This window comes from Perna viridis, chromosome 12, assembly GCF_037379345.1.
Source record: "Perna viridis isolate PV_CMFRI_1.1 ecotype Kerala chromosome 12, ASM3737934v1, whole genome shotgun sequence".
In the NCBI taxonomy this organism is placed as follows: domain Eukaryota; kingdom Metazoa; phylum Mollusca; class Bivalvia; order Mytilida; family Mytilidae; genus Perna; species Perna viridis.
Window position 1 is genome coordinate 14,345,972 of NC_142456.1, and position 16,322 is coordinate 14,362,293.

The 16,322-nt window shown below is 33.1% G+C and overlaps 1 protein-coding gene across 2 annotated transcripts in view; it reads right to left on the reverse strand.

The window, feature by feature from the left end:
• Positions 1–16,322, reverse strand: part of LOC148601316 (GMP synthase [glutamine-hydrolyzing]-like) — a 40,154-nt gene that overhangs the window by 6,432 nt on the left and 17,400 nt on the right. For both annotated transcript variants that reach the window (XM_088555696.1, XM_088555695.1), the window contains exons 4-12: positions 13,901–14,015; positions 13,427–13,524; positions 12,671–12,774; positions 11,455–11,648; positions 10,296–10,461; positions 7,469–7,620; positions 5,600–5,660; positions 3,497–3,715; positions 2,975–3,090 (exon numbers count right to left, since the gene is read on the reverse strand). In XM_088555696.1, coding sequence (XP_088411822.1) covers positions 2,975–3,090; positions 3,497–3,715; positions 5,600–5,660; positions 7,469–7,620; positions 10,296–10,461; positions 11,455–11,648; positions 12,671–12,774; positions 13,427–13,524; positions 13,901–14,015 — 1,225 coding nt within the window. The remainder of the gene's footprint in view (positions 1–2,974; positions 3,091–3,496; positions 3,716–5,599; positions 5,661–7,468; positions 7,621–10,295; positions 10,462–11,454; positions 11,649–12,670; positions 12,775–13,426; positions 13,525–13,900; positions 14,016–16,322) is intronic.

Here is a 16,322-nt window from a genome sequence, read left to right on the forward strand (position 1 = left end):
TTATCTTACATCCATTCCTCCTTCACTACTCGTTTTAGATGTATCCTGGAATTTTGTGCTCTATCTTTGTATTTCAGGTTAAAATATAAGGCCAAAAATAAAATATTCTTTGTTTCATCAATCCCGACTGACCCAAAAAAATCGTTGCGACCCAAATAATTTTAATGCTGATTTTGTGTAGAAATTATTTTTGTAGTTGTTGTTAAAATCAATGCTGTGGTTCTCCTATAAAATGGAGGAGCCAAATACATCAGAAGGGGACACTGTTCTTTAAAGCGCATTTGTTATCGACGTAGATGAAAACGCATTGATGATGCTACTAGGCTTTCTCGGGTCTTTACCATATCCTCTAGATTGTTCGTAAATTTAAATAAACACATAGACACCATTCTGTCGGTTTCTGTTGCCGTTTATTCGGCTGGAAACTTTAAGAAACAGTTGTTAACAATGGCGGAGATTTTTGAAGATGGAAATATTTTAACAGAACCATCCCACACTAGTCTCTTAAAAGCAGACAGCCCTTACTTCTCCCCTGGTAGTGGGTGGTAAGGGGTTATTTTCATGAACTGTTCCGGGCATTTTTTATCTTTCATGCATCATGATTAGGATTGTTTATTTTATTCCAATCTTGATAACTCGTATGGTTAGGGTCTAAAATGTGTAGCCCGTACCCACATCCGTACTAACTTTTCCCGTATCCAGATATTGTTTTGCCAAAATATTCCTTCTTACGCCACATTTAAGAACTGAAAATTGCATGAGATGTGGAAAAGTCTGTTTTAATTCATTTCTAATCAAGAACTTGATGTATATTTTTCTGAAATCTCTAGTATAATCGGTTTTGTTAAGTCTAAAATGTGTAAGTGGAAGTTACCGTACCCAACTATTTATTGACAATTTCTCACTAACCTATCCCAATTTTACGTTTTTCTAAAATTATTAAAGAGGTTAAAACTTCACCTTAAGGCTATGGATAATGTTTTGAAAGATTTGATATTTAAAAAAAAAAAAAAAAAAGAAGTGATTGAGTTTGAATTCAATAACGTACCTAACATCAATCCCCGTACCAGCAAAGAATGGATATGATCTTATTCAGAAAAACAAAATCTCATAAACAGAGTCTGATGATATTTTAATTTATCTTCAATGAAAATTTTAATTATATTATGATGTTTTATTGTCAAATATGCAATACAGTAGTACAGATAACAAAAATACCGGACTTTGATTTTGGGTACGGGAATTTCGGGTTTACACATTTTAGACCTTTTGAAAACAGAAAATTGAATAAAATCTATTTTTTCGACAAATTTTTTAAAAATCATTAATTCTAGCCTAACCATCATGTCATTTTGTAAATGTGTACCAACTTTCAGCTAGAAATATCAAGTAATAATGATGAAATTGGAAGAAATTGGCAAAAAAGTATTTAGGTACATAGAAAAGTTGGTGCGGGTACATTTTAGACCATACCATCGGCATAATTTTTTTTACCACATACTGATAAAATATGTTTCAGATCACTCGACACTGAAGGCATGCTTTGTCATTTGTACTAGGTTTATCATAGTCCATTTTTTACAGATACATTTTTTAAATCATGCATGTGATTTTCAAATTCCCACGAACTAAGAGATTTTATTTGCTTTTATTTTCCATGAACCGTGGAATGAATTATCATTCACCGTTCTATAGTGCATGATTCCCCCTTTACCAATCACTTGGTAGCATTTCAAAATAACTGCCATTTTTGGGCAGTATTTGAAAAATTATTCGATTTTCAATTAAATTTGGTACATGTAGGAAAACATTTTATCCTGAGTTGAAAGGTGATTTTGAAAATTTGATTGGAGCAGCCGTTTTCAAAATTGCTGTTATTTTCCTGCTTTTTTTTATTTACATTTGCTCGATTTTCAAAATCCTTGGTTTTTGTAATAAACATGGTATCCTGAGTTGAAAGATAATGGTGGATAGGTTAATTATAAACCTTGTTTTACTTAAGTATCTGTTTTTTTTTTTTCCGAATATTTGTGTAAAGCAAGCTATATAACTCAGTACGAAAAGGTATAGTTTTCTTTGCCTTCTGTGCAGCTGTTGGGGCAACAAAGGACAAGGAGACCATTAAAACAAATCATATTTTGTTACCAGTGTGCAGAGACTGCATTATTATTGGCAAAATACCACCTAAGAGAAATCCAATAATATAAATGAATTCAAAATATACATAGAATTTTGTTTGACATCTGACATGAGGATTATGAGAAATTGATACACCCTAGAACTTAAAATACTAGCCTATAATGCTGGTTTGTAATTCCTATTTACAAATTCAAAAAAAAAAAAAAAACAATTTCCAAAAAAAATAAAATATTTTACCTACCTACCTACCCACACCTGACTTGGTAAGGTCGGGTTTGGGGAAAAAACAATTATTTATTTTTGGCCTAGATAAGAATTTAACCAAAAAAATTTAAATTAGAAAACATTAACGGTGCTGATTTGAAAATCATTGGTTCCAGATCAATCCCTATCAATCAAAGCTTTGGCCTTTGCATGTTACTGTCTATGATTTTAAATTAAAAGGACTTTTTATAGCAATTACCACTACTACAAAGAGGAAAGTTCCTGGGTAACTATCAAAACAAATTAAAGCATTGTTCCAATTTAGAGTGATTTCTAGTAGAATGATTGCATTGTAAAACATGATGTTAGGTATACCCAAACTTGCACTGGAAGTTGATTAAAATGGCAAGGTCCCACAAAACAGGAAGTTGACATTGGACAGCACCAAAAATTGCTTACAATGTACACACTATCTACATAAAGTCACACACTTAATTTGAAATCAATCGATCAATTAAGAGCTGAGATAATTGCAAAGAAATTTTGATGGACAGATGGACAAAATGAAGGCCAGACAAGGTGGCTGAAATACGTCAGTGGGGGTATAGTATTAGTGGTATCAGATACTTACTGTTTTTAAAGCAGTATTATAATCCACTATGAATCTCAGTAATACACTTGTTTCACCAAAATCCCTACAGATAAATGGTTGGTCTCCACAGATCACACGAATAGCAAGGCCTGGACCTACAAAATTTCATTTGAAAGCTTAATATGTAAGAATTTCTAGTGTCTTGTGCCTAGGCACCAACATAGAATTTTAATCTGATGAAGGCTGAGACCACTTACATACAAAAACTAATCATAATTAGGGTAAAGTCTTCAAAATGATATTCTTTCAACAGTAATTAAAGGTGGTCCACTTTTTCTTCCAACAATATTGAGATATAATAAGGATGAAAGGACAGTGATGTTCCTCCCTAAAAATCATGGGATTGTTTGAACTTTTAAAGCATACATCAAAAGTCATAGCAAGTCTTGCATAATCCTGTTGGTTGAGATATCAGCGATATAACAACATAACGATGAATTTGTGTACAAAAAACACCACAACTAATAACCGAAGCCTAAAATCTTCTGTGCAACAACCTACCTGGAAACGGATGTCTTTGTACCATCTCGGCAGGAAGTCCTAAGTCTTTGCCAATCTGCCGTACTTCATCCTTATGGAAGTCTTTCAAAGGTTCTACAACTCTACCCTGTTTCCTCAGCTGACGAACCAATTCTGTATCATTATGATGAGTTTTAATAGCATCAGCTTTACCGCTGGCGAGTTCTGAGGCACTTTCTATTAGATCAGGTCGTAATGTACCTATTAAATATGTAATCATAGGTAAATTCAGATTCCTGTCTTTCAGGATCACAAATTCAGTCCAAAAAAAAAATACTGATATAAAACCCATCTAGATGGCCAAATTCCTCTAATAATATTTAAACTAAGTTAAAAGAAAAAGTAGTACTATACAGATACAATATTGTAACTACTTATTGGAATTAATGTGCAAATATCATCCATGTCATCACCACAAGAAATCTAGATTGAGGTGTATCAGAAACATTACAAATATAGGAACTGCTTGACAAAAATTATGTTATATTAGTCATAAATTTGAAAGAAAATTCTTGAAAATGCCAGTTTCTAAAATTATTTGTTGGCATGGAGGAATTGTCACACCTTTCCTATAGGCTACAAAAATATCTGAAAAAAGTAATCACACATAGTCCCCAAGTATTTAAACTAGAGTGCTGGAAGTCTATCCTTGTTGATTTGAGTGGTACCTTATATCACAGTATTGGAAGTCTATCCTTGTTGATTTGAGTGGTACCTTATATCACAGTGCTGAAAGTCTATCCTCGTTGATTTGAGTGGTACCTTATATCACAGTGCTGGAAGTCTATCCTCGTTGATTTGAGTGGTACCTTATAACCAGAGTGCTGAAAGTCTATCCTTGTTGATTTGAGTGGTACCTTATCTCACAGTGCTGGAAGTCCATCCTTGTTGATTTGAGTGGTACCTTATAACTAGAGTGCTGGAAGTCTATCCTTGTTGATTTGAGTGGTACCTTATATCACAGTGCTGAAAATTTATCCTTGTTGATTTGAGTGGTACCTTCTAACTAGAGTGCTGGAAGTCTATCCTTGTTGATTTGAGTGGTACCTTATATCACAGTGCTGAAAGTCTATCCTCATTGATTTGAGTGGTACCTTCTAACTAGAGTGCTGGAAGTCTATCCGTGTGGATTTGAGTGGTACCTTATAACTAGAGTGCTGGAAGTCTGTCCTTGTTGATTTGAGTGGTACCTTACATCGCAGTGCTGGAAGTCTATCCTTGTTGATTTGAGTGGTACCTTATATCACAGTGCTGAAAGTCTATCCTTGTTGATTTGAGTGGTACCTTCTAACTAGAGTGCTGGAAGTCTATCCTTGTTGATTTGAGTGGTACCTTATATCACAGTGCTGGAAGTCTATCCTAGTTGATTTGAGTGGTACGTATATCACAGTGCTGAAAGTCTATCCTAGTTGATTTGAGTGGTACCTTATATCACAGTGCTGGAAGTCTATCCTAGTTGATTTGAGTGGTACCTTATATCACAGTGCTGGAAGTCTATTCTTGTTGATTTGAGTGGTACCTTATATCCAAAAGATACGGTCCAAGCAATAACAAAAAATGTATGGAAACTTATGGAATCAATAATTAAAGGGCTGGGGCCAGATGACCGAACTTTTTCATAAAATAACACATTTTTCTATTGAGCAATTTAATATTTCTCTGTTTTATAATTTTATGAGTTTCAAACTTTAGCCACAGACTGTACATGTAAAATCAAAAGCTTTTACTAACAACATTTTCAATAATGCTCATAACACTTAACAGAAGACACCTTGAATATAAAGTGACATTTAATCCATTATCTACCATACCTTTATTTAAAAATATTCAATAGAAAGTTGTGTTTAATCATACCTTTTAATCTTTGGAACAGTTAGTAAGATTCTCTCCTACTGACACTGTCTTATGTGGGAGCACATTTTCGAAGTAAATGTAAATTGTAATTTATCACAGAAAATATAGCTATTTTTACTATAAACCTCACACAAATATTACCTTATGAAATGGGAGAATTTTTTTTCATTTATTTTGTGGTAGATTTGCCTCTAATGTGGGAGGGTTGACCGTTATGGACTTTAATCATACCTTGACCTAGGTAAACATCCTCAGACTTCAAATTCATCTCATCTACAAAGTCATTAGCCACCTGAGTAAATAAACAAAATAACATATATATACCCAAGGGCCAAGGTGATACAGGTCTAGGGGTGTTCTAAAAGGTATGCGATATCGTGTAAACAATATAAGGTTTAAACCATCACGTATAATGCATATACAAAACAAGTACTTATCTTTTAAAAAGATAGCTGACACATTTTTTCTCTTTGTTCATACCAAATCCAATTTAGATTTTATTTGGTGAACTATGTGTTCACTGCACTATGCTTTTTATTTCAATTATTCAATTGAATCAGCAAGTAAGCTATTTCCAATTTTCAATATATAAAAGGTTAAATACAATCTGGACACAAATGCCCCTAATTGAGCCTTGAACTTCATGGTTGCTATCACTTTTGTCCAATGAAATGCTAGGTTGTAAGCTCCATTGGTTATGTTACAATGGTTAAGCATCATTAGTCTCTAACATGACGTCAAAGCGAACTCAATACCGACTGCATTTGGAAAATGTTCATATTAATCTGAATACATGATATTTACATGTACCGTATTTTCCGGACTATAAGTCGATTGTATTCAACAGTATATTATTCCAGCGATGTTACTAAGTATAATATTTCTCAATTAAATTAATATTTGTGTTTTTTGTTATAGTGTACTTTGTCCGCAAGTTCAATTATTTTTATCAAATGGCATGTGAATGGCTTTGAAGCCTTACATCATCATGTGAACGAAATCGTAAACATGTCAAACGTGGGCACCCATGTGTGAAATAAGCAGGAAATTCGTTGGATGAATTGGTCATAATTATGATCAGTAATTAATAAACAATATTACCTGATATTACGAAATACGATAAAAAATAATTGTTACCTGTAACTTGTAATTTGGTTGCAATCAGCCATTTAGATAACACCTTAAGTAATTATAATTTGAGTCACGTGCGGATGTGTTACAACATATCTTAAATGAGTATAAATTTGCATATTAACAGAACAGATAACTCCAGAACACGTGATAATGTCTTTCCAGATAAAAGAGTTTTGTTAACGTATCTTCCAGAGTTTATTTATATATTTTAACAGTGTCAAAGTCTCAGAGTTTTTATTAACATCGTCATATTCATTCGTAACGGATAGCGGCATTGATCAATAATATTCGAATTTAATTGCCGGTTTGACTGTTTGAATGACGGCTTTTGTTGATTGCAGTTGACAAAAAATTTTGAATTGAAGCAATCAAAAATGAACTAAACAAATCTAATGAAATGCATTGTAGATGAACATTTTTTCTTGAAAAATCCTTATATAAGTCGAAGTGAATGATAAGTCAAGGCTGACACTTTGCCGAAAAAAATATCAACTTATAGACCGGAAAATACGGTATAACATCATTAAGAAATTGAAAACAAATGGAAGCCATGGTAAAATTGTTTTTGCAATTGTCCAGAAAATTAAATAAAATTGAAAATAATGGATTTAGATATCATATTAGAAATAAAATATAATTGATACTTATCAGTGCTTACAAAAGTAAAAAGTACGTGGCTTAGTTTCTATCTGGTACATCTGAATTTTTTCTGGTTTTTTTTTGCATTAAAGTACATGTATATGGGGAGGAGGCCATCAACTTTAAGTTAACATACAGCTATTTTTGGAACATATGAAAGCCCAGACTTACTGTTCTGTTATCAATACATATACTACCTTTATCAAGTTTTTATTGAATGGTTTTGATGGATATTTTTCAGTCCCAAGAACATGACATAATAAATTATATTCTCAGTATCAAAAACCTTAACGTTTATTATTCACAAACTCGCCAGTAAATACATACTGTCATGAATGTGTCTCCAATGATGTTTCTCTTCTCTTCAGGATTTTCTGTTGTGTTTAATGTCCTTGTCTTTCGTTTCCGTGATGTCCCATCTGGTTGCGTGACAGGTATTGCTGTAGTTCCATTGTAAAATGTGTGTGCAGCTCTTATCACTGCAAAAAACATTATCTTACAGTTAAATAACCAAATATTGTTTTTTTTTTAATTAGAATCTTAACATAATATAATTGAAAGAATTCAATAGTATTTTTTTTTAAATCTCATCAAGTGCCACCCATGATTATAATATATACAGTATATCAATCATGATTCTAATATGACATGTTTCAAAGGTTTCAAGACCATAGCCACGGTAAAATGACTAATATCATAAATGTATGACAGTTTTATTTCCGACGTCATAGATATCTTTTACTGAATTTCACTACAGAATTTTGCTTCATAGTGGGTGCCATGTAGACATAATAGGCTGTGTCTTTTAAAGTATATCAAGAAACTAGTCCAATTAGAATCAAAATAAATTCATTCCATCTTATCATTGGATTACCAAGGGCTGATCATTTATGTTGATATCAAAAACCCATACCTTTTCTCAGTGTAAAAGTCATGCGACAAAAAAAGGCCAGGCCATGGTAAAACAATGATATAAAATGGAGTTTCCAGGATTTATTTTTCAATAATCATATGAATTGAGCGTGATTTGACTGTCATAAATGTACATGTAAGTTTCAGTTTACTTATGAGGATTGCATAATTATCATGTTCTGAGCTGCCCCGTGCAGGTCCGGGTGTTAAAAGAATAGGCCTGCAGCAGCGCTAAGCTTGTCGTAAAAGGCGACTAAACAGTGCTCAGAACCCTAGCCAGGGGCTAGGGCGCTCTGCCCACAGAGCAACTGGGATGTGTGCCCCAGGTGGTGGAATGGGGTACCCCTGGCGTGTTACATGCTGGGGTTGTCAGGCTATAATACAGAAAACCTGACCGCAAACCATAGTGGTGCACCGTGTTGGGAAAGATGCCACGTTCCTCGCACGTTAAAGAACCCTACTGTGGTATTCTCCCGGAGTAGGAACCATAGGGACCCGCCACAGGAGGCTAAATTGCCCGACCCTACCCACCTCTCCCTATTTCCAGTGGCAATCAAAATTTATCGACCCTATTGTCCTTGTGCCCCATCCCTTTTTCATTTCATCATCATTTCATGTTTATTTTATCATCAATTTCATGTTCATCGTCTGAATATAGCTGAAATATTGCTGCTCGGACGTTAAACCCCAACAAACAAACAAACAAACATATGTTCTGAGCTACCAAATACATGAGCATGAGAATCATAACATAATCATATGACAACGATGATTATTGTAAATTTTCATATGATTATCATACCACTCTGATTGACAAATAATTATCATATCAGTCAAGGGCATAATCTAGGTGGCGAAATGGAGATTTAAGTCACCAAGAATTTTTAAAAGTAGTTAAAGGTCACCAGCTCATGTTCTTTTAAGAGATGTGAAGTCCCTGTGAAATTTGACCAAAGAGAGATAACTCTAGCCCTTCCAGCCAAAATGGTGCCAAATTTTGTAACAAAGAGAGAACTTGAATTGGAAGATGTTCACTTAATTCTCATCAGTTCTAAGCAATCCAGAGAATATTTCACCCCTTCTAGTGACTTGGATAATGGATAAAACCCGCAGAACGTATTTGAATGAAATATATTCAACTTATTGAGTTCAAAATCAAATGAAAACAATCACAAAAGGTAAGGTACATGTATATTTTGTGTTCCTTGATTAAATATGTAATTTTTGATGACAACAATTAATTTATTTACTCAATGAAAGACTCTAACAGTGATTTTAATGGTTTTAAAAGACAATCAATAATTGGTAGGTTCAGCATGGATCATAGTTATGTATGTGAGTGCACTCGGGTCCGGAGTGACAATTTGATTTGATAAGGCCAAAATAGAGATAATTAAGCTATTATAACTTATAAAAATAAATCAGGACAATTTATTGGATAATAGACTACCATATCAAGATGCAGTCATTCATTTATCAATTTAAATTATAATTATGAATTATTTGAACATAATCCCTCTAAAGAATGTACATGTAAACACACATGTACATGCAAGTCTGTGCAGGTTGATTTGTGCTTTGTATCAATTACAATTCAAGTGTACTCATCATAATGTCAGAACCGAGTTGATTTACAGAAATAATCTTTTTTTTCAGGAACAGACCTCGTGCAGGTGCAGACCATTCTAAGACTTTAAGAACATGTTATTATAAGAATTAAGTCCTCAATGACAGTCTGATCACTTACTATATTCAATTAAAGTTACTTATTATATATGTACTTATTCATTTGCAAGTATAGAAAATGGAATTACTGAATTAAACTTATCTTATTTGTTTATTATTTATTAGAGTACATTTCCTTAAGATAAAACTTCATATCAATGCGATAAAATATTCTAGCGGTGAAGTATGATTTCTCCCCATTCCAGACTCACTTCTCCCTATCACTCCTGGAAGAGAGAAGTCACTTCTCCTATTCACTGAATCCTAGATTATGCTGTTTGATAATGATAAACAGCACTCTTTGCTGAGTTAAATTTATGAATAATAAGCCAAGCATGTTTTAATGACACATAAAAAAGAACAGATATGGAGTAACATAACAAATGCACCAGCATATAACTTACAGTACATACAAAGTGATAAACCTGTGAGGACAGTTTTATATGTTTTAATCAACATTTATGTTTTGGGAACACCATGACCTTAAATAATTTAAAGGGGTTTTTAAGCAACAGACCTTTGACATTTAATCCTATCTCTCTGAGAGATGACTCTACATGACTACTTTCGTTTTTACGCATGAAGCCATTATCAATGTGGACAGCTATCACTTGATCTTCCTTTAACGCTTTGTGTAGAAGAGCTGCACACACTGTTGAGTCCACTCCACCACTCAGTAACATCTGTAAGACAGTTACACAGAGAGGAATATTATCATAGAAATATGAAAAAGAGTGGTCCATTTTCAAACCAATTCTAAGTAATGGATTCTAAGTAATGGAAGTGTATTAAACAGCTAACTAGGTATAATGCTATGTTTACCCTACCGGTACACCAGGTGTCAATTTCACAAGAAGTCGTAAATGTAAAATTGATCTTAAGTTATGACGTAACAATGCTATTTTTAGTTATGACGTCATTAATTACGATCAACTCTACACTTACGACTTTTTGTGAAATTGATGCTAGGTCCATGCTTCCAATTTTTATTGGAGCTCAGCTTGCTCATTTACTTTTATTACTTCGTATTTTTTTGGTTATTTCATGATCTTTGTTGAGTGTCTAGTCTTTATCCTTGGAATATATTCTTTTGATTTCAATCCCTGATTACTCTTTCATAACACTCAGATGTCCAGATATATACCATTTCTTCGTTTTAAGGACATTCATTTCTTAAAGTTTTCTTAACCTGCCAAGCCATTTTCATTTGTAAAATTATATCATGTCAATTGTGAAAAGGTGCCTCCTCTATTCCTGTCAAATAAATTAATCACAATTAAACATGATGAAGTATTTAACAGAAATAAAATGCATTTGAGCAATTGTGCATTACCTTTTCCTAAAAGACAATAACCAAGGTTACATGCCAACAAGGTAGGTAATTGGATAACATCCAATTAATTTCATGACAATGTCATAAAAATAAAATTTACCAAAACTTGGTGATCCAAGCACAGACTAATAGGAATCACTAAGCTTCAGAAATACATTGATAGTAGAGAGACTGCTGAGCATATTCTAATACATGTATCAATAAATTTACCAAAACTTAGTGATTCCCAGTACATGCAGACTCCAGGAATCTTTATATATTTACCAAAACATTTTGATCCCCAGTGATCTCTCTGGTATATTAACTAAAGCTTTATGATATTAGTGATCTGTGAAATATTTACCAAAACTTTATGATCCCCAGTGGTCTCTCTGATGTATTTGATACAACTTTCTTCCCTTGACATCATGGTGTAGACACCTTTACATTTGGCAATATTGTAGAGGAAATTCTTGATCATTAACTTTCCATTTTCAGTTAGATCAACCTCTGGGTGGAACTGTACCCCATACAAGTTTGTCTTTTCATTGGCTATACCTAAAAGTATTAACTAAGTTTATGTTGAAACTGTAATTCTCCCTGACAACCACTTAATGAGAAGATTTTCATCAGATTGACAAGTAGTCTCCCACACCTTTGGCATCTAATCCTACAATTATGAATTATTTACACAGTTTCTGCCAGTGAATTACACATTGTTTCATCTAGTAAATTTAAACTGAGAAATTGTGTTTGAACCAGCAAAATTACCTTTTAAATTAAAATAAATTAATTAGAGATAAATACTGTTATCTGATTGGTTAAAATAATTTTGTTATATCTCAATGGATAAAAAAATATTGACACACCCCTATCCAGTTAAATTCTCATGTTTAAAGATAAAAATATGTTTTAAAATTAATTTAAAAGAATTGGCAATAATAAAAATTTTGTCTATTGAAAAATAACATAAATTTTCCATGTGCATATTTTGTTTATTGCACTTCGCACAATAAACAATATGCACATGGAAAATTTACATTATTTTTAAATAGACAAAATTTTTATTATTGCAAATTCTTAAATGTCCATGCTTATAGAAGAAATTATGAATATCAACAAATTTTAACATGACGAGAACTATCTTATTTTTCATTGAGATTCAATATCATACTTACGTATAATTAGTTTTGCATGTTATCTATTTGTTGATTACTTTTCTTGGTACAACTAAACTGAGCAATAATATCCAATGTCCAACAGATTAAAAACAGTACTGTTAGGCTATTCTACATTATCAGGCCCTCATCTCTTTTTAGGGTACTTGTTTTTAACCCTTATTTTGTCATCTCATCAATTAATCAAATAAAATTCTCCCTAAAAATATATTGCCTGCAATGAACTATGTACTAATCACCCTAATAACTTCAACTTGGCATTAAAAACGTAAAAAGAAATGCCTCCACAATTTCATTGGTTTTCATGGAAAAAATGGCTGATCACAAAAATGACCGAAGTCAGTGCAAACAGAATGCTGAATAAAAAGCAATCTCATAACCTATAGAGGTACTAATACCTACCTGCTACCAAATCACCAGACTTGGCAACGACTTTAAAACTTTTAGCTACTTTATCTATACTGTCTCCATGGGTCAATAGAACTGTTTCTTTGGCACTTAGACCTCTAAAAATACATTCATTGAGGTTTGCCTGACTCACAACTTGAAATATTTTTATTTAATTTGTGGATTAAAAATGTAATTTTCACTCTATGTAACCCCATGTAATACACAAAATGATCAGTTCCTCTGGCAAGTCAGCAGCTCTTATATGCACTATAGACATAAATTGAATACTGATGGTACAGTCAAACCTCTTTATAACAAATCAATCAGATTTCCCACTAATTAGTTCACTTCAAGACATCATGGTAATTTACTTCAAAGACCAACTGAGGAGACTGGTTGAAAACCTTGAGTGATCAATCCAAGATTTCAATTCATGCGAGTTCGAGTCACTGGTAGTAAAATCGTATTGGATTAAGTTGATGTTTTGCTGGAACTGTCAAACTAATTTGAGTTACTGTGAAAGTACTTTTATTCATTATTGCCAATTTTCGTGGTTTACAGTAAAAATGTTAGTTCGTAGGTTCTTGAATTTGTGGATTTGACAACTCCACCTTTCAAATGAATGAGAAATATATTTTTTGTTAAGTACCAATTTTTGTGGCTGACCAAAACCACAAAAACCATGAAAATTTATATCCAAGAACAATAATACTTTAATATGAAAGGTAGGAAGAAATCCAACGATCTCAATATCTATTTGAAACATACTTAAAGAGACTACATTTATTGTCCACAGTGATTTGGAACTGTCCATCTTCTCTGGCTCCTTTCTTAGCAACAGTTCCCTCAAATTCTTTATTTATCATCTAGAAAAGAAACATCACTTAGATGGAAAATTACTGTTACAACTGAATTTTTATTATAGTTTTTTCATCCTTCTATTTTTAAATGGCTGTACTTCAATTCTTCCAGTTCATGCCACAAGTTAATATGTATCATGGTTTACTATTCCAAGTATTTTCCATATTCAATACAAACACAATTTATATGTTTAACTGTGTGCCTCAAATGAAGATATTTATGTCATAACAATTTTTGTAATATCCAGATTAATCCGGCTGCATTCAAATAAAAATCAAAAAAAAATTTAAAAATATTTGCCTCAACAACTATATTGCACTTTATGGAATAATAAAAGAACTGCAATAATTTCTTAATTTATAGAATATAAAATGACCTAACCTGCATTCCATAACAAATCCCCAACACTGGCAACCCACATGAAAATATATCAGGATCATATCGAGGAGCATCGCTGGCATATACTGAGTTAGGTCCTCCAGATATTATTATTGCCCTAGTGGTGAATATAGTAATTGAACACAATGTTGTACAAATGATACTCATTAAACTCTTTTAAAATCTTATTGTTAATAAAACAGGAAGTAAGGGTATGGAAGAACTTATTAAGTGTCAGTCTCTGTAAGAATCAGGCAGTTGGTGAAACATGGTATGAAAAATCCACCATTTGAAAGTTTAATTTCACTATTTGCACCATCTGAATCAAGGAAAAAAGACAAGATTTTTCATACAACTTTGGTAAACTGAGTTATAATTTCATTGAAATGCACTGAAAATGAACATTCAAGGGCAGACAACTCTGTCAAAAACATCATTTTTCTAACAATCTATTTCTGAACAAATCCAATGATGCAGAGGTCAAATTATGGTCTTTTCAAATGGAGAAAGCATCCTTGAGTGAAATTATATCATCAGATCTGTAGGTTATTGACATGAATGTTTCTGATTTTTCCTATTTTGCCTGATTCTTACAAAGACTTTCACTTAAAAAGATCTTTTCAGAGATGTGTACCAAATCTTAAAAACATTCTTTCAAGAGTAATCAAGGGAACCAAGGTTATAGCGGTAATCAAAAGAATGCAATCCAGGGACAAAGACCAGACATGGAAAACAGACATACACAACAAAGAACATAAAGTAACTAAAATCATACATACAAAGTAACAAAAGCAAATGAGTAACTCGGACTCCACTAAAAACTGGGAGCATGGACCAGGTGCACCGGTAGGGTAAGCGTCCTCTGCTTTTCTAGAAACACCCGCCGAGTTGCTCATAAAATGTCAAGTCTGGGGTAGACAAACGAGGAAAAGAAAACTATGACTCGTTGAATAAATCAGTTTTCATGGTGCAGATGGATACACCATAATGATCCACGAGTTCATGATGACGACCATAAAACTTCTGTAGTGATGACTTCAATCTTGTAGCAACATAACCCTGTTCCAGAAGCCTATTTGTTAGAGTTCTAACGCAATACAAAAAGTCTGTGTAGTTTCGGCAAGCTCTGGCATAACGTATGAGTTGTCATATGAACACTCCATACGCAGGTGCTGAAGGGATGTTGCCACAGATGAAAGGAAAGTTGACAATTTTGAATGAAAAGTCATCATGTTTGTAGTAAAGTTTGATCAATAGTTTTCCTTTACCATTGATTTCTAAGTGTAGGTCAAGATATGAGGCTGACTTAACAGTGTCTGTAGTATCCTTTATCTCAAGTTCTTTGGGGTAGATGCAATGTATCAAGTCCCCAAAATTAGGATTGTTTAAAGATAATATGTCATCTATACGGCGGAAACAGAGATTAAAGGATCTAGCCAAATGATATTCTTTCTTTCGGATCAGATCAGCTATAAAGTCAGCCTCATAAGAATGAAGGAGTAGGTCAGCAAGTAAAGAAGCACAATTTGTTCCCATTGGAATGCCGACCGTTTGTTGAAAAACACGTCCAACACACTGGACAAATATGTTGTCGATTAAAAATTCCAGCATTTTGTAAACATCTTCCTCTGTATATTTGGAAGATGAATGGAATTATATCTTACAAAGTATGAGGAATCTCTACCGAGAACTATATATATTTGTATCTAGGTGTACCATCAAGCAAGTGTTTAAGAAAGATATGACAAAACTTTTTAGGCTGATACTGCTAACTTTAAAAAGCCAACATACTTCAAGTTCAAAAAGACACAAACTAGTCAATTCACCAAAGAATTTCAAAACATTTCTCTTACTGGAAATACTGCTTACTATAGCACTAGTAGTAGTAATCCAATACATTTCAAAAAAAAAAAACATCAATACCAAAAACTAGGGAATAAGACTAATGGTTGCTCACTAGCAAATGCGAGTAAAATTTGTGCTGGGCGACAATAAATCATCAAAATTGTTGCCCAGGTGGCAAATGTTATTATTTTGGGAAGCCATGAAATCCTCTGATTTGTTATTCAATTCCACGGAATTCACATATTCCAAAAATAGAATTTCTAAAACTGTTTGTCACTTCAACAAATGAGAGCCAAGATTTCACGAACCTAGTAGTAGAACAGCCATTCAATTAACCTTAAGTAATGAAACAGCCATGGAAAAAGCTGTTCTAGTTATTTGGTGCAGCATGGGTATTGAATCCAGTAACCATATTCGATAAAATATTTCTAGTTATCTGAATAAACTAGTTTTTTTTTAAGAATATTTTTTATTTGTTTGTTCCAAGTTATACAGAATATTTATCGCCTCATTTTCAAAATTCTAGCCTATGTTAACTTCCTGTGTAAAATGTGGAACTTTATAACAGGGGTTGAAGACC